We start from the raw sequence: 19,870 nt of genomic DNA on the forward strand, positions 1-19,870 counted from the left end.
ACATCTTGGGGCACAAAGGGGCAATTTAGCATGGCCAACCCACCTGATCTGCCCATCTTTGGACTGAAGGAGGAAACCGGAGCATCCGAAGGAAATCCAGGTGTTGTCAGGGAAGATCTGGAATGCTTTACCCCAAAAGGATGTTGAACCAAGGCCAATTAAAGATTTCAAAAATGAGATTGATAGACTTATTTGATAAAGTCTTAAGGCGATGCTGCAGCCTCACAGTGCCAGGGACCTGGGCTTGAATCCCGGCTTGAGTCACTCTCTGTGCAGAGTCTGTACATTCTCCCCGTGTCTGCGTAGGATTCCTCCAGGTGCTCCGGTTTCCTCCCACAGGCTGGAAGATGTGCTGGTTAGGTGCATTGGCCATGCTAAGTTTTCCTTCAGTGTACCCGAACAGGTGCCAGAGTGTGACGACTCGGGGATTTTCACAGTAACTTCATTGCAGTGTTAATGTAAGCCTACTTCTGACACTTATAAAATAAACTTTGAGAGATGGAGCCAAACAGGAAAGTGAAGTTGAGGTACAAAGCAGCCATGATGGATTTGAACAGTGGGACAGGATGAGGGCCTGATGCTGTTCCCAGTCTCTTTACATCTCATTAAATTGAACGGATGTTAAAATATGTTAAAATCTGCAAATCTGTGGGGCTTACTGCATGATGTCATGCAAACACATGGACGCCAGGAGGGTCCTAGATTTGATTCACTCCTTTGCATTCATTTAGCTCATGACAGAAAGGCAAGCCACAGTTAGCCTCATCTTTCCCAGAATTAAGAGTCGCGGGAAACTACTGTGTCTATTTGCGATCCAGTAATAAGAACATAAGAACTAGGAGCAGGAGTAGGCCATCTGGTCCCTCGAGCCTGTTCCGCCACTCAATAAGATCATGGCTGAACTTTTCATGGACTCAGCTCCACTTATTCGCCTGCTCACCATTACTCTTAATCCCTTTACTGTTCAAAAATTTATCTATCCCTGCTGGAAACATTGTTGTTGGATAAGAAGGTTAATGGTCTCCGCTTTGATGATCAAGTTGCTCATTTAACATTCACTGTCAAGGCATAAAACATCAAGGATAACTACATATGTAAGGTACCGGAGTGCGTGCCAATACATGGCAGAACAATATTCAAGGGTGAAAACTGGGGACCGGGATGTGCACTAGATTAGACTCATAGAGTGATAGAGGTTTACAGCATGGAAACAGGCCCTTCAGCCCAACTTGACTATGAGTCTTACCTCTCTAATGGGGAAGCACAGAAATTGTTTTGTTGCTTCGAACACCATTTTGACAACATCCAACAAAGACGGAAGATACAATTCCTGAAGCTCCACTCTCAGTAGAGAGCAGCATTCAGGGGTTGCAGAATGAGGGTTATAATATTGGAGCCCTATATGCTGAGAGCAAGTTCCCTTCCACCAGAAGTGTGGAATTGAGGGATGAAGCCTATAACTCTCAAATCTTTGCTTCCTAAATTCATTATTGTTCAGAAAATAATGTCTCTTGACCAAACTGATAGAGTTTACCAAATGCTTCTTCGCAATGACGTTTCTCTTACCTGCACAGAAATAAAACCTAATTAAATGACCCTTGGTGTAAGTATATCCACAGTCAGCCTAGAACTGAGTGGCCCATTAGCTGGTGAATGCGGCAGCCACGTTGACACTGAATTGTTGCCTTCAGTCTACTTGTTTCGGGTTGGCTCCCCTCTATAAAATAACATACATGTTGCCATGGATGCAACTCACTGCATCCACGGAGAGTGGGCCTCTGATCTCTCTGGCTGCTTGCCTTGGGCAGTTCAAGAAAAGTTTTTCCGTTTCCCCTCCCCCACCCCACTGGGAGACAAAATTCCAACCCAATAAATCATTCAAGGGCTGCATCTTCCAAAAAACTGTATAATTTTTATTTCACTGATTTGACCAAAAAATGTGATTTTTCTTTGTGTATCTCTACACCCCATTGCAGCAAAAATTGAAACTTAATGTTTAATTCACTTCCAAAACTGTCTTGAGGTGCAATGAGCCTTAACAGACCTTTCTTTCTCTTCTTATTGAATTGTGTTTTGACACTGCAAATGATGTGTAATAGGAGCCCCCTTCACCAGAATGTTTTACTCCGTCTGAATACCTATTTTAGTTATCATTTTATTTTCTTCTTGACAAGGTTCCTGGGCTGACCGTTCACCTCTACATGAGGCAGCAAGTCAGGGACGCCTTCTGTCCCTCAAAACCTTGCTTGCACAGGTAGGTGATTGTACATTATGGTGTGTTACAGGTTTTATAGTGTAACCCTTTGATCATCTGTCTTCCACATTTGTTTTATGTCTGAGAAGTGCCCCACTTATGTATAATTTTGGGAATTCTTTTCGTGCTTAAAACCATCCTATTCATCAGTAGGAAGCAGTGTGGAAAGTCGCCTCACCTTCTTCCTTTCTCCTTTGCAATATCAGCCATGGTTCAGTTGTGACATTCTCTCTAAAAATTGGCTTGTCCACCTGGTGGCCTGCACTGTGCCCTGTGAAGCCACTCTATGTGACCCTGAGAGCCATGGTCGGTGGCACAGTCATTGGCACTGCTGCCACACAGTGCCAGGAACCCAGGTTCAATTCTGGCCTTGGGTCACATTCTCCCCATGCCTACATGGATTTTCTCCAGGTGCTCCGGTTTCCTCACACAGTCTAAAGATGTACGTACGGGTTGGCTGGATTGGCCATGCTAAATTGTCCCTTTGTGTCAGGGGGATTAGCAGGGTTAAAACATGGGGTTACAGGGATAGGGCCTGGGTGGGATTGTTGTCGGTGCAGACTTGATGGGCCGAATGGCCTCCTTCTGCACTGTAGGGATTCTATTCTATGAATGAGTGTGTGTGGGAGAGTGTGTGTGTGTGTGTGTGTGTGTACACGTGTGTGTGCCTGGCTCATTTCCGGTGTCAGGACCCTTAATCACCCTCACCCCACACACCAACACATACTCTTATCCAGAATGAGTGAGTAAACACTCTTGAGACTGAGGGTGGGACTTTCCAGCCGCGCTCACTCCTAACCGGAAAGTCCTGCCCGAGGACAATGAATCTTTGCATGGCCCTGTCCTACTCACTATACATTCCCGTCATGGGTGGGATGAGAAACTTCTGCCCTGGGAGTGAGTTGGACACTGAAAGTCTCATGCTTATTTTCATTAAGGGTTTTATTTTTTGCTCAGCAAGTCGTTTCCTTCCTCCAGCTTTTCAAAAAAAAATTCATGTATAATTCTGATATCTTCCTATCAGTCCTTTGGGTGAGAAAAACATGGAAATGAAGCCTCCATGCAAAACGGTTAGTCAAGTCCACCCTAGAAGGAGATGGATTCAAGTCCCATTCCGGAGATTTGAGCACATAATCCAGGCTGCCAGTCTCATGCAGTACTGTGGGAGTGCTGCATTGGCAGCAGAGTTGTCATTTGGGTGAGATGTTAAACTGAGTTGTCAACTGTGCCTTTGGGTGGATATAAAAGATCTCATTAGCACTATTCCAAAGAAGAACAGGACAAGTAAAATTAAGGGTGGGTGAGTGTAAAATTTGGGTCTTAGAATCTCAACAGAAGATCTGTTTGAACCCCGGTCTTAATGCATAAGCTGGGCTGAACATTGTGGAGACCTCTCCAGTAGGCAAGATGGCCGGCCTGCTTGGAGAATTGCACGGGAGGCAATGCATCTGACTCCAGTGGCAGGAGTAGGGAATTAAGTCGGGAAGGAAACAAAATGAGAGACTTGCTGCAGCAGGAAGCTCAATTGTGCACTTGTTTATGACTCAGATGGAATTCAATGCAATTTAATCAATGAACTTCCTGCATGTCTCTGGTGCCTTCAGTAACCCGCCCAGTGAAAGCGGCTTCCTAGCCTCTCTGAGGTTCCTTTGGATTGGCAGAACTTTGAGATACAGGGCACTGGATTGAGCTTGGAGACATGTTCCCTGTGGAAACACTTGCTGAGCTGACACTTTGAGAGGCAGAAGCTCAGGCAGGAAATTCAGAATCTAGCAGTACTGCTTGTGCAGAAGTGAGTGGCACATCCATTCTTGTGTCGGTACCCATAGAAAATAGAAGCGAGAGTATGTTGTTCATCCCTTCCCTATCACTATAGCCACCCCACTCTTTTTCCCTCCCCTACCACGTGCATTCGACTCATTCGTAATGCCACAGACCTGGTTCTTGTTGCATTCCCCTGAGAAACCACCTCCCCCAACAGTATCAAAAATGGAAAACCTGTTGTGAGGTAATGGGAGCCAGGGGACTCCGTCACTACTTGCCTAGAGCTTATACTTTGTCTGGCAGCCTTCCATCCTGTCCACTCTCTACCTGCGATGCGCTCACCTTACTGTACGTGTTATCCGTGAAGATCTCACCCAGGCTGAAGCTCCACAATGACTCCAGTCACAGCTCCAGCTCCAAATTGTGGATTTCTAGCAGCCGCAGCGGGAGACAGCTGGTCACCCTGGAAGCTCTGCAAACTTGGTCATTCTGGAAACAGGATGTGTCCTTGACTTCCCATATCGCACGGAAATGAGCATTTCCCATGACCAGGCTGCCCTGCAATGATGTACCCTTTAATTACTCTTTTTACTTTTATCTCCTCTAGTATTTCAACTCTTAACACAATTCTAATTAAAATTGGAAGTGCCACAGAAGACACGTATGATTGCACGGCAGGGGAAGCTTTCCATTGGTGGAACTTCCTGGACAAACAAGGAGACTATAAATCAGGGTCAAAACTTTCCTTTCAAAACCCAGTGCCTCAATAATCTAGTTTTTATTTTCAGTTTCAATGGATTGTAATCTCCGCCACCCCCTTCAAACTTTTCCCTTCATCACTCCCTACCTTACTATTTATCGTCATCATAGAATCCCTACAGTGCAGAAGGAGGCCATTTGGCCCATTGAGTCTGCACCGACTTTGTTCAGAGCATACCACCTAGACTTGATCCCCATAATCCGATGTATTTACCCCACTAATCCCCCTAGTCTGCTCACACCAAAGGACAATTTAACATGGCCAATCCACCTAATCTGCACATCTTTGGACTGTGGGAGAAAACTGGAGTCATTCACCAGTCAACCCCTCCCAAATCCCACACCCCACAGGACACTAGGCCCTTCCCACTTCACTCTGCCATTCCACTGACCCTACCCACTGTCCTCGCTTGGATCCTGCTTCTGCTTTTCCACTCCTGACCCCTATCACTCACTAATGACTTGTCCTTGCTGCTCCTGAGCCTGAAGGCAAGCTGCCATTCTTCAGAAAGCGAGCTCTGCCTAAATAGACGCTGAGCCACTAATTCTGGAGTTGGAGAGTTGGTGGAGGGGTGGGAGGGGAGGGGAGTGAAGATGAACAGATGGAAAATATTCAAAATGAAAGCAGTGCAAATGTTTGTAAATCGTGGCCTATCTTAACATTTTGATCACACTGTTTTAACTTTTATTGTGTGCTCCAGGGTCACAGTGCCAACACACTGACGATAGATCATGTTTCTCCACTCCATGATGCCTGTCTGGGGAACCATGTGGCCTGTGCAAAGGCCCTCATAGACGCAGGTGCCAATGTGAGTATCTTGATATGATGGGTGTGAGTGATATCAGTATCATAAAAATCTCTCCCTCAAAGAACTGTCATCGTTGGGACATCTGGGGCTTTCAGGACAGAAATAGATTTTCCTTAGATAAGGTATGGAGTGTGGGTGAGAGAGTCAGGGCTGCCTGGGCAACGCTGTCCATTCCCCTTTGGTGCTGGGCTACGCTGGATGGTGGGTCCCCTGTCTCACTGTGGAAATTAAGTTTTAATTCCAGCTATGGTCAAATATTTAATTCACTTTGTTCTGCAAGATTAAGGATTCTCACTTCAAATGGAGCAATATATATAGTGAAACTATAATTAAAATCAGTTACAAAATGCAGAAGCTGGTATGGAAATGTTAAGATACAATAATTGTGGAAATTAAGTTCTGACAAACAGCTCTGTTAAGTATGGAAAATGATTATTAGCCACGTAAGGCCTTCAGTAAGGCCTTCAGTGATGTCAATGATTACATACTCAACGACTAATCTAAACCTTGTGTTAGTTCTATAAACACTGCTTCCAGCCTTGGCCACAGGATGAAAATAAGACTCTCCTCAATAACAAAATTCTAAACACCAAGATGCAGAGAACTATAACTATTGCATTTTCTATATGAATCAAGAGCCCTGTGATGCTTTGTGCTGTATTGTGTTCTCACTTGTGCACAAGTAATTAAAAATTTGAAAGATTTGAGTACTCACTGTGCATTATTCGGGTTAGTCCTCAACACCACAGAGGACCACAGGATTCTTCATTGAATCATTGCCAGCAGCTTTACAATCACTGCTTCATTGGTTGAAGCTTTGCCCCTGACATTTCTCACCTCTTTAGATGGAGGACAGTTTTCAGGATGGTCCGCAGCTCTTTAAGAACATTTATTTTTAAATTCATTCGTGGGACATGGGTGTCTCTGACTGGGCCAGCATTTATTGCCCATCCCGAGTTGCTCTTGAACTGAATGGCTTGCCAAGCCATTTCAGAGGGCAGTTGAGAGTCACCCACACTGCTGTGGCTCTGGAGTCACCTGTAGGTCAGACCAGGTAAGAACAGGCAGGTTTCCTTCCCTAAAGGAAATTAGTGAGCCAGATGGGTTTTTCTGACAATCGACAATGGTTTCATGGTCATCAATAGATTCTTAACTCCAGATTTTTTTAAAATTCAAATCTCACCATCTGCCGTGGCAGGGTTCGAACCAGGGTTCCCAGGACAGTTGAGTTTCTGGATTAATAGTCGAGTGATGATACCACTAGAACATCACCTCTCCATACGTGGTGTTGGCCTCTGACCCCGATTAGATTAAACATGTTACTCACTGTGTAGCCCAGGCAATATTTTAATGACCGTAATGGCACCAGGCCATCGTTCTGTTTGCTACAGGTACACACCTGGTACAGAGAACAGCTCTCTTACATGTCTCTGAGTTAAAACTGCAGTTCTGCCTGAGACTCCAAAAACCTGATGAGTGGGATCAATCTGCTTTGGGAAACAATTTGAGAGTGAAGCATTTACTTTATTAATATTGCAGGCCAGCCACTTGACACATTGGTTCAATGTTATCAGCGGAGTGGAGCCACAGGTGGATAATAGCAGGTCCTGAGGTCACACTGGCAGCAGGTTCCATTTGGCAATTTTACCTTTGCCGACTTTCTGATTGGTCTCCTGTGGGTCTGGTGTGCAATTAATCACTTCAGGCAGGCTACTGCTGTTTCCACAAGTAGGTGGGTAGCACAGCGGCACAGGTTAGCATTGCTGCCTCACTGCGCCAGGGACCCGGGTTCGATTCTGGCCTTGGGTCATTTTCTGAGTGGAGTTTGCGCATTCTCCCCATGCCTGCATGGATTTCTTCTGCGTGCTCCGGTTTCCTCCTACACTCCAAAGATGCGTGGGTTAGGGGGATTGTCCATGCTAAACTGCCACTTAGTTTCGGGGGACTAGTGAAGTAAATATATGGGGTCATGGGTATAGAGCCTAGGTGGGATTGTGGTTGGTGCAGACTTGATGGGCCAAATGGCCTCCTTCGGCACTGTCGGGTTTCTATGATTCTTAAGGCGTTGCATCTCAGTGGTTCTATGAAACTTAACAGAGCCAGCAGAAGAGGTGCTCACTGCTGAAGAATGTAGGGGATCTCAGGCACACTGGAGGTAGGCAAAGAAAAATACTTTTAAAAAATCCAAGGATTGGAAGAGAAAATGGATGCCATTGGAGGTCACAGGTCCTGCTCCCTGGCCTGTGGACCCTTCTTGGACCTGTGAGGCCTCTCTTCCCCTGGGCTGCCATTGGGAGGTTGCTTTCACACCTGGTGAGAAGTCATCCCACCATTGGCAAAATACCAAACGGCAGGGTAACATGGACCTCAATAGGGCCGTTAAATATATAAATTTGCTGCCTACTTTCTTGGAGTGGCAGTGTGTTGGCTGTGAGTAAAATATCCTGTTATGGTCTCATGTCAAGGAGCTGATCTGATCTGGCCCTCCATGATTTTACCAGTCACCATGCCTCTTAATGCACCCAGAGGCTGGTTAAATTCACCTCATTGCACTTTATTCCAGTTTCTGCATTCACAGGGAAGATCTCCCCAATATAGTGCTCAGCTTAGCTAATGTTTTTTTGTGATGAATTTGTTAACAGGTCAATGCCACTACTATTGATGGAGTGACTCCCCTGTTCAATGCCTGCTCCAGCGGCAGTGCAAGTTGTGCAGAGCTGGTGCTACAGAACGGTGCCAAACCACAAGGACAGGACTGCTGGGCGTCAGCCATTCATGAGGCAGCAAGCAAAGGTGAGCCACCGATTCACACCAGCACCTTTCCTCTCCTAAGCAAAATACGGTCGATGCTGGAAATCTGAAATGGAAACAGGAAAAGCTTGGAAAACACTCCACAGGCTTGGCAGCGTTTGCGGAGAGAGAAACAAGAGTTAACGTCTCAGATCCATGATGTTTGATCAGCACAGCATGTTCTGGCAAGCCGATAGATCAAGAGGTTATGAAGTCATATGGTATACTTGCCTTTATTAGCAGAGGCATAGGGCAGGGTTTTATGGCCTCGCTCTTCCCAAAACCATAAAATCCCACCTGAGGTCAACACACCTTTCCATTGTCCGCCCCTCACCCACTCCGATTCCTGTGGTGGGCGGACCAGTAAAATTCCAACCACTGAGTTTAAGAACAAAGAAGTTATGCTGGAACGATATAAAATGTTGGTTAGGCTACAGCTGAAGTACTGCGTGCAGTTCTGGAATTCACATGATATGAGGGATGTGATAGCACTGGAAAAGGAGCAGAGGGGATTTACCGGGATGTTGCCTGGGATGGAGAGCTTTAGTTATGAAGAGAGATTGTTTTTTTTTGGAGCAGATGAGATTGAGGAACAACATGATTAAGATGTACAAGATTATGAGGAACATAGCTGGAGTAGAAAGGAATAAACCTTTCCCCTTGGTGGAGGGACCAATGACCAGAGGACAAAAAGGTAAGGGGCAGGAGGTTGAGAAGAGATGTGAGGAATTATTCACAGTAAGAAGTCTCACAACACCAGGTTAGAGTCTGACCTGCACTCTAACCTGGTGTTGTGAGACTTCTTACTGTGTTTACCCCAGTCCAACGCCGACATCTCCACATCAGGAATTATTCACCCAGAGGGTGGTGGAAGTCTGGAACTCACTGTCTGAAAGGGTGCTGGAGGCAAAAACCCTCATAACATTTAAGAAGCATTAAATCTGCACTTGCGATGCCAAGGCACACGATGCTATGGGCCAAATGCTAGAAAATAGGATTAGAGTAGGTCGGTGTTTGTCTTTCAGCAGTGCAGACATGATGGGTCAAAGGGTATTTTTCTGTACTGCATACCTCTGTGACTCTATGGGGGGAATTTTCCTGTCCCCCCGCCATGGGAATTATATTGGGTGGGGGCTGGACCATGCAAACATCTGTTGACCTTGGACAGGATTATCCGGTTTTGGGGTGAGCACACATGGAATATCCTGCCCTATAGCCCTGATTTTATCAGCATGCCCATCCTGGAGTCGGAACGGGCGAGGCCTCCAGCACGATTTTATGAGCCTCGGGTGAGTGTGCCGGTAAAATTCCGACCTATGACTCTCCAACCCTTTCATCCTATGGACGCAACTGGTGAAACTTTGGTGTTCACCAATGCAAGTATACACTTCCTTAAACATGGAGACTGAAATTGCATGCGGTATTCCAGATGGTGTCTCACAAAAGCCCCATACAACTGCAGCACTCCTTTATTGTGGTTGGCCACTTGTACACAATTACACATGTATATAGCAGATATTCCATGTTCAAACTGAATCAAAGGATATTCTAAAGTGGGACAAGATGTCGGTCTGACCACAATTCGATGTGACCAGCGATTAGAGTGACTCTTGTAAGCAATGCACCTTATGTACTGAACTTTGGAAAGATCAACACAACTTTGGATAAAATGTTGCTAACCGATGGGTATGGAAGCAATGAATGATGCATGGCCTCTTGTACTTCATAAAAATGAACATCATATGTTGTTTTGTCAATCAATTGCTAAATCTCTGACATTTTGACTAGGTCGCAGCGAATGTTTGCAAGTGTTGATCTCTTGGGGTGTGGATATTGACCTGGAAATCTCTCATCAGGGAACACCCCTTTACACAGCTTGTGTTCATCAGCAGTTTTTTTGCATTAAGAAGCTTCTCCATGCAGGTGAGACCTTTTACAGTTACCATGACAGTTTGGATTTAGTTGACGCAAATCCGGGGAGGTGTGGGGGTGGGTGTTTTATTATTATTATTCAGTTCCTTCACAATCCTATTGAAAATTCTGAAGATCATAGAATCATAGAATTGTACAGTGCAGCAGGAGGCCACTTGGCTTTTCGAGTCTGCACTGACCACAATCCCACCATGCCCTATTTCCATAACCCCATGCATTTACCCTTGTCAGTCTTCTTGACATCACTTAGCACGGCCAATCCACCTGACCTGTACATCTTTGGACTGGCAGAGGAAACCAGAGCACCCGGAGGAAACTCACACAGACAAGGGGAGAATGTGCAAACTCCACACAGAGAGTGACCCAAGCCAAGATTGAACTTGGGTCCCTGGGGCTGTGAGGCAGCAGTGCTAACCACTATGCCACCCCTGTCAACATGCCACTGTGCCCAAAGAACTGAGTTGATTTACTGAAGAGTGCTCTCCAGAGAACATTCAGTTCTTCACCTCTTGTAGCAATTGCCCCAGTGTTATGAGTTAAGACGGTGGTGCCGTGGTATTTTCATTCAATTCAGAGACCCAGGGTAATGCTCTGGGGATCGGGGTTCAAATCCCACGATGGCAGATGGTAACATTTGAATTCAATTTTTAAAAAATCTGGAACTAGAAGTCTAATAATGGTTGTCGGAAAAACCCATCTGGTTCACTAATGCCTTTGAGGGAAGGAAATCTGCTGTCCTTACCTGATCTGGCCTACATGTGACTCTCGATCATTTGACCCTTGACACGCCCTCTGAAGTGGCCTAGGAAACCATTCAGTTCAAGGGATTCAAGTGGAGGAAGGTGTAGAAAGGACATGAGGAGCAAACTCTTTATGCAGAGGATAGTGTGTGTCTGGAATTCACTGCCTGAGTTGGTAGTGGAGGCAGAGACCCTAAGATCTTTTTAAAAAGTTCCTGCATCTGCACCTTAAACATAGAAGCATGAAAAGTAGTAGCAGGAGTAGGCCATTCGGCCCTTTGAGAACCTGAACCACTATTCAATATGATCATGGCTGATCATGCACTTTCAGTATCCCACTCCCGCCTTCTCTCCATATCCCTTGATCCCTTTAGCCACAAGGGCCACGTCCAGCTCCCTATTGAACATATTTAACGAACTGGCCCCGACAGCTTTCTGTGGTCGAGAATTCCACAGGTTCACAACTCTCTAGTATAAAGAAGCTCTTCCTCATCTCAGCCCTGAGTGGCTCACCCCTTAAATGCAGTAAGCTACAGGGCTATGGACCCGGTGCAGGATGGTGGGATTAGAAAGGGCAGCTGGGTGTCCTCGGGCTGGCCTGCTCCTGTACCGTAACTGTTCTATGGTTCTATGGATGAGCAAAAAATGCTACCCCAACCAGGGACGCACACATCCCATGAATTTATTTTCTGAAAAATTAAGATTCAGGCTGGAATTTTATTGGCACGCTTGCCCCAATTCCAGGAGCGGGTGAGGCTCGGAGAACGGCATTCTCCATTGTCTTCGGGCAGGATCGTATGATCCTCAGATGGATGTGCTGGTAAAATTCTATCCTAAATGTCACTGCTATAAGACAATACAAGTAATTAGCTAATTAATTAGTCATTTGTAATTTTGGTGCACAGTCTATTATTCCAATGATACAGCATCTAGTCTCATGTCAATGTCCCACATAAACCTCCTCCCTCCCACTTCCATCTAATTCAGTCAGCATTCTCTGTTCCTTTCTATGTCAAATTCTTATCCAACTGTCCATCAAATGTATCCACTTTTTTGCTCAACTACATCTTGTGGTAAAGAAGATGGAGGCAGGACTTGGAGCAACATCTGCAGACAGCACATCTGGTCACCTCCCAGACCAGGGGAATTGAGGAAATATTTAGGGGTGAGATAGGGAGGTGTAAACCAGGGACAACACAACATCGCAGCAGGTGATACCTCCTTCAGATCCCTGTCCTGGAACCACCGGGATCAGAGAGCCACAGCTGCAGTCCACAAGCTTTCCTATGGAGGATTCCCTCTCATCCACCCCGCCTCCTCCCTCAGCCCTATGACAATGATGGCCTCCTAGCACTCGGAGGAAATCTACATAGACACAGGGAGAATGTGCAAACTCCACACAGTTACCAAAGGTGGAATCGAATCCGTGTCCCTGGGCTATGAGGCAGCAGTGCTAACCACTATGCCACTGTGCCGCCCTTTAAGGGAAAGTATGTCAAGTAATCCAGCCTCATTTTCATAAGAACATAAGAACTAGGAGCAGGAGTAGTCCATCTGGCCCCTCGAACTTGCTCTGTCATTCAATAAGATCATGACTGATCTTTTTGTGGACTCAGCTCCACTTACAAAGAACAAAGAACAAAATCAGCCCGGGAAACAGGCCCTTCGGCCCAACGAGCCCGCGCCACCATCTCAACACCACCAGTCCCCCTCTCCACCCACGCCCCCTGTCTAATGTTTTATGGCCATCCAGATTGAGGGAATCTGATTTAGGGACAATTTATTCCTGCCAATCAGCCTAACAGCACATCTTTGGGGTGTGGGAGGAAACCGGAGCACCCGGAGGAAACCCACGCAAGCACGGGGAAAATGCGCAAACTCCCACAGACACTGGCCCAAATCCATGTGTCTGCACAGCAATCAGCGATAGTCACTGAGCTGTTGTCTTGCCCAGTATCTGGTCCAGTTTAGGCACACACTAACGACATGAAGCACTAGGCCAATCTCGAACAACCAAGAGCAGCCCCAGTACGACCCATTGTGTGTATGCCCCTCGTTGGACACGAGGCAGACCAACTTAAAACCTGTGAATGAGAAGAGAAAAAACATTATTATCATACCATATCCAATTACATTACCAGGGACGCCCCAATGCTAATGACCCTTATTTAAAACAATCTCCTATATCCACCCATCTCCAACCCAGTCATGTGCCTGTCTAAGTTACTCTTAAATGACTCTAGTGTGTTTGCCTCCACCACCTTACTTGGCAGAGCATTCCATACCCCCACTACCCTCTGTGTGAAAAACCTCCCTCTAATATCTGTGTTGTACCTCTCCCTTTACTCACCTGCTCACCATAACCCTTTATTGTTCAAAAATCTATCAATCCTTGCCTTAAAATCATTGAATGAGGTAGCCTCAACTACTTCATTGGGCGGGGAATTCCATAGATTCACAACCCTTTGTGTGAAGAAGTTCCTCCTCAACTCAATCCTAAATCTGCTTCCCCTTATTTTGAGGTTATGCCCTCTAGTTCTAGTTTCACCTGCCAGTGGAAACAACCTCCCTGTTCCTATCTTACCTATTCCTTTCATAATCTTATATGTTTCTATAAGATCTCCCCTCATTCTTCTGAATTCCAACGAGTACAGCCCCAGTCTACTCAGTCTCTCCTCAAATGCCAACCCTCTCAACTCCGGAATCAACCCAGTGAATCTCCTCTGCACCCCCTCCAGTGCCAGTATATTCTTTCTCAAGTAAAGAGACCAAAATTGTACACAGTACTCCAGGTGTGGCCTCACCAGCACCTTATACAACTGCTACATAACCTCGCTGTTTTTAAACTCCATCCCTTTAGCAATAAAGGACAAGATTCCATTTGCCTTCTTAATTACCTGCTGCACCTACAAGCCAACTCCTTGAGATTCCTGCACAAGGACACCCAGGTCCATCTGGACAGTAGCATGCTGTAATTTTTTACCATTTAAATAATGGTCTATTTTGCTGTTATTTCTGTCAAAATGGATGACTTCACATTTATCAACATTGTACTCCATCTGTCAGACCTTGCCCACTCACTTAGACTATCTACATCCCTTTGCAGACTTTCAGCATCCTCTGCACACTTTGCTCCCCAACCTCTTAGTGTCATCTGTGAATTTTGACACACTACACTTGGTCCCCAACTCCAAATCATCCAAGCAAATCGCAAACAATTGTGGTCCCAACACTGATCCCTGAGGCACACCACTAGTCATTGATCGCCAACCAGAAAAACACCCATTTACCCCCAACCTTTGCTTTCTGTTAGTTAACCAATCCTCTATCCATGCTAATACATTACCTGTAACATCGTGCACCTTTATCTTATGTAGCTGTCTTTGGTGCGGCACATTGTCAAATGCCTTCTGGAAATCCAGATACACCACATCCAGGTTCCCCATTGTCTGCTGCACATGTAATGTTCTCAAATGTTTTCATTTCAGCCTGGAGCGGAACACAGCACACAGCTCTGCAGCTCTGATATCTTCAAGCTTTCTATACATGTTCACGTGTGACTAGAATTAATAAATGAACCCTCAGCGTGTTTACACAATCCCTTACATGTGATTTTTAAAAATTTATTCATGCAACATGGGTGTTGCTGGCTGGCCAACATTTATTGCCCAGCCCTTTTTGCCCTTGAGAAGGTGGTGGTGAGTTGCCTTCTTGAATGCAGTCCATGTTCTATGGATTGACCTGCAATTAGGAAGGGAGTTCCAGGATTTTGACACATACTGTGAAGGATCGGTGATATATTTCCAAGGATGGTGAATGGCTTGGAGGGAAACTTGCAAGTGATGGTGTTCCCATGTATCTGCTGGTGCCTGTGGTGCCTATGTATCATTATAACGCACAGAACAATGATCACATTGCTATTTGTGGGAGCTTGCTGTGAACAAATTGGCTGTTGCCTTTTCTATTGATGGTGCTGCAAAGGTACCTCGTTGGGTATAAAGCACTTTGGGATGTTCTGTGGTTTTGAAAAGTGCTAAGAGATGAGTCTGTTATTTACACTGTCAAACAAAGTGAAGCTATCATTGTGTCATATGTCACATTTTATTCCAACTGCAGGAGCCAATGTCCAGAAAGGTAAACATCTGGAGACTCCCTTACATGCCGCCGCTCGGCAAACCAATCCGGAAATTGTTAAGATGCTTCTCGATTTTGGAGCAGATATTAGTGCCAGAAATGCAGAAGGCGAGAGGCCAATCGATGTTGCTGTCACCAGCAGCCCAGTGGATAGGATACTTCTGCATTACGAAGGTAAAGTGCTTACTTCGTAAAAATTAATTTAAGGGATGAGGCATCGTTGACTAGACCAGTCCTGATTTTCCATCCCGAATTGCCCTTGACAAGGTGACGGCGAGTTGCCTTCTTGAACCGCTGCAGTCCCTGTGGCGTAAGTACACCCACAGTGCTGTTAAGATAGTTACAAAGTGAAAAACTACACTGGAAAGGAGAGGATGTACAAGTAGGATGTATATGTGTTGTGCAATGACTGGATTTAAAGTTTATCTATAACTCACATGTAAGCTTACATCAACACTACAATGAAGTCACTGTGAAAATCCCCTAGTCACCACACTCCAGTGCCTGTTTGGCTACAACTGACAGAGAATTTAGCATGGCCAATCCACCTAACCAGCACATCTTTCGGAATGTGGGAGGAAACTGGAGCACCCAGAGAAAACCCCACAGATACGAGGAGAACATGCAGACTCTACACAAACAGTGACTCAAGCCAAGAATCGAACCCAGGTCCTAGCTTTGTGAGACCCTGTGCTAACTACTGTGCCACTGTGCTGCTTCAGTTCCAGTTCTCAACAATCATCATTATTCATATCTAATGAGTTGCTATGGTCTGGAGTTCACTACTTGGGTAAAGAGGTGGAATCAGATTTGTATTTATAACAACAATGTAAGGGTTATGAGGAGAGAGCAGGTACTAACTCACAGCATCACAGAACTGTTATCGTACAGAAGGAGGCCATTTGGCCCATGTGTCTGCACAAGGTCTCCAGATGAACATTATGACACAATGGCATTTTTTAAATTTATTTACTTTATTTATTCATTAGTGTCACAAGCAGGTTTACATAAAGTTACTGTGAAAATCCCCTAGTTGCTACAGTTTAAATGAAATGAACAAATGAAAATATATTTCAATCCTTATCTTGTTGTTAGACATGTGCTTCTCATGCTGTCTCCATTTAGGAAAACAAGTCTTGCAGCTGCTATTATCAAAAACTTGTTTTGCCTCTACTGTGTACCCTTTAGGAATGCAGTCAATTTGTAACTAACCTAGTGTGCCTTCTGAGTTTTAAAATTGAGTCAAGTTAGCAGTGTAAATGTAATTGCATAGGCAGAAGGATCTTAAAATGAAGTCTTTGCATAGACTGAAGGTAACAGGACTAAGCATACATAGGATCTCTCACTTAGCAAAAAAATTGTAATACTGAGCCATGAACGTTTAAGACAGATGATCAAAAATCTTCCTCGAGGGGTTATATTTTGAGAAGGATCTTAAAGAGAGAGATTTAGGAAGAGAATTCCAGAATTCAGGGCCCAGGGAGCTAAAGGCATAACAATCATTGGTGGAGTGATGAGTATTTGATAGTGTCATGTATTTCTGAGTATCGCTGTCAGTCTTTCAGTGCTCCAATATTATGCATTCACTATCAGAAATGTACGTCCTGTCATTTTCTGGCTGCTACTTGACCTGTGTGTGTTTTAATTACAGCAACGCCAAGCTCCCTCTGCCAGCTGTGCCGCCTGTGTGTTCGAGGTTGCCTCGGGAGAGCCCGCCTACAGCTCATTCCACAGCTGGAGTTACCCAAACTGCTCAAGGACTTTTTGCAGCATAAATAACCCGCTTCCCTTTTATTCCGACACCTCTGTCTGGGAAGCCGATTTCAGGTCTCGCCTCTGCTCTTTTCTGTAAATAGTGTTGTTTAAAAACCGTTGCAAGTGTAGCGCAATGACAAAATGTTCTAACCCCCTGTGTGTAGGCCGTTTTCCCCAGTCTGGGCGGGGAGGAATTGTAATTCTGTACCATGAAACAAATTGGATCAGCTGCCTGGTCACAGTGAGAGCACTGCATTTTTCCCTCTCCTTCACATAAGCAGCGGGGGAGGAATTGGTCCCCTTCATACTGTTGCTAGGCTGCAACATTCATGTTCGGTGCAAGGAGTGGTGATAATTGCTGGGCCCAAGCTCCCAAACCTGGTTCCTACTCTGAAGAGTTCTAAGTGCCTGGATCTAGGACCCACCTCATTCAAATGCTAATTACGCTCCTCGAATGTACGAATCCGGGGCTAAATGCCTCAAGGCGCCAATGCCAAACTCATCCAAAACTGCCACAAATTAAGCCCCAGACTCCACTCACTTCTTCAGGTCTACTAAGGCTGAACTGGCACTCCTTAAAGCTCTGCTTGCTTTTTCTTCCACTGATCTTGATGAGGACCCAGGAGGGGCAGAAGTTTTCCTCTTGGCTCCACTGCAATAATTGTGGGCTGTTTCCCGGCCATGACCACAACTGCTCCTCACCCCTCACTGTTCATGTCCATCCCCTCGGCCTAGCAGTGAAAGGCCTGAACTTGGTGAGCTTCATTTAGAATGCCTGATTCAAAATACGCAGCCTGCCTCATGCTGGCCGTTGGTACGAAACCAATTTCTCCCCTACGTGTGGCTATTTCTTTCCCCATGCTCGATCCCTTTCAGACACAGTTTAATACCATGGGGTTTCCTTCACAATGTAGCTTTGGTCCTGATCTTCTTCATTGCTTTCAATCGCCTCTCCCAATTACGCTGATGTTACCTATAGCACTGGTGGGTATGCACATGCTCAATGGTTATCAGTCCTGAGACATTGAGGAACAAAGTTAATGGGTGTTATCTTGTGGGTTGCCTGCAGGTTAGGTGAACATTGTCCCTGTCAGGAACTCCTACTGCTGTATTAGCTTTCACTTGATTACAATTACGTTCAAATTAATGTCAACCATCAAAATAACGGGAAATAACGGGAGGCGATGGTCTAGTGGTATAATCGCAAGATTATTAATCCAGGAACTCAGCTAATGTTCTGGGGACCCGGATTTGAATCCCACCATGGCAGATGGTGGAATCTGAATTCAGTTTAAAAAAAAACTGGAACTAAGGATTGACTGATGGCCATGAAACCATTGTCGATTGTCAGAAAAATCCATCAGGTCCACTGATGTCCTCCAGGGAAGGAAATCTGCCGTCCTTACCTGGTCTGGCCTACATGTGACTCCAGAGTCACAGCAATGTGGTTGACTCTTAGCTTCCCACTGAAATGGCCCAGCACGACACTCAGTTCAAGGGCAACAAGGGAAGGGCAATAAATGCTGGCCAGCCAGTGATGCCCATGTCCCATGAATAAATTAAAAAATGAGGTTTTTTTTTCCCGATATTTTTAAAAATGTGCACATCCTTTATCGGCCCTTTTACCTATTATTCCTATACTGAGATGTTATTTACTCCCATGCCTCCATTAATGTTGCTCTTCAGTTTGTTAGTGATTGGCAGTTTATACAAGTGCCCTGAAATGACTGACTGTTATTTTCCTCACTTTTTCTCTGTGAAGCACATTTTATCTTCACTTGAATCAACATTCGCCTTAATCCACTTGGTGCCTTCGCTTTATGTGACACATAAGATGTGTGAACATATATCCCATGCGTTATGATGCAGTTGTACATATGTAGGCTGCATCTATTAGTAGGTTTTACTGAAAGACATCTTCAAGCAATTTTTTTTTTATTCCAATGACCTGACTGTGGCAGACAAGATGACAACAGTAAGACTCAAAAGAATCCATTAAACGTATTCTGCGAAATAAGATATTGAAAACTGACTGATCCTTCCACTATTGCCTCTGTTTGACAAGATCATAGCCACAATTAGAATCATAGAACAGAAAAGGCCCTTTGGCCTATCAAATCCACACCAACACACTAGAAACACCTGATCTCCCACCTAATCCCATCTGCCAGCACTTGGCCCATAGCCCTGAATGTTCATCCAGATACTTTTTAAAGGATGTGAGGCAACCCGCCTCCACCACCCTCCCAAGCAGCTTATTCCAGACTGTCACTGCACTCTGTGTTAAAAGGCTTTTCCTCACATTCCCCCTAAATCTCCTGCCCCTCACCTTGAACCTATGCCCCCTCATGACTGATCATTCAACTAAGGGGAACAGCTGCTCCTTATCCACTCTGTCCCTATGTAAGGGGAACAGCTGCTCCTTGTCCATTCTGTCTCTATCTCTCATAATCTTGCACACCTTGATCAGGTCACCCCTCAGTCTTCTCTGCTCCAACAAAAACAATACAAGTTTTTGCAAACTCTCTTCATAACTTAAATGTTCCATCCCAGGCAGCATCCTGGTGAATCTCCTCTGCATCCCCTCCAGTCCAAACACACCCTTCTGATAATGTGGTGACCAGAACTGCACACAGTACTCCAACTATGGCCTCACAAAGTTCTATACAACTCCACCATGACCTCTCTAATTTTGTAATCTATACCCCGATTGATAAAGACAAGTGCCCCATATGCCTTTTTCACCACCCTACTAACACGCCCTTCTATTTTCAGAGATCTGTGGACAAACACTCCAAGGTCACTTTGTTCCACGGAACTTCTTAATATCCTACCACTCATTGAGTACTTTCTTGTCAAATTATTCCTTCCAAAGTGTATCACCTCACACCTTCCAGGGTTAAATTCCATCTGCCATTTATCTGCCCATTTGA

The 19,870-nt window shown here is 45.2% G+C and overlaps 1 protein-coding gene across 2 annotated transcripts in view; it reads left to right on the plus strand.

Annotated features, from left to right (window-relative positions):
• asb5b (ankyrin repeat and SOCS box containing 5b) overlaps window positions 1-18,954 on the plus strand; it is a 60,703-nt gene extending 41,749 nt beyond the window's left edge. For both annotated transcript variants that reach the window (XM_080189444.1, XM_080189445.1), the window contains exons 2-7: window positions 2,175-2,254; window positions 5,479-5,586; window positions 8,229-8,379; window positions 10,165-10,299; window positions 15,165-15,356; window positions 16,834-18,954. In XM_080189444.1, coding sequence (XP_080045570.1) covers window positions 2,175-2,254; window positions 5,479-5,586; window positions 8,229-8,379; window positions 10,165-10,299; window positions 15,165-15,356; window positions 16,834-16,961 — 794 coding nt within the window. In that variant the 3' untranslated portion in view covers window positions 16,962-18,954. The remainder of the gene's footprint in view (window positions 1-2,174; window positions 2,255-5,478; window positions 5,587-8,228; window positions 8,380-10,164; window positions 10,300-15,164; window positions 15,357-16,833) is intronic.
• The last annotated feature ends 916 nt before the right edge of the window (window positions 18,955-19,870 follow it).

The sequence above is a fragment of the Carcharhinus amblyrhynchos genome, chromosome 5, assembly GCF_965287045.1.
Source record: "Carcharhinus amblyrhynchos chromosome 5, sCarAmb.v2.hapA, whole genome shotgun sequence".
Taxonomy (NCBI): Eukaryota; Metazoa; Chordata; class Chondrichthyes; order Carcharhiniformes; family Carcharhinidae; genus Carcharhinus; species Carcharhinus amblyrhynchos.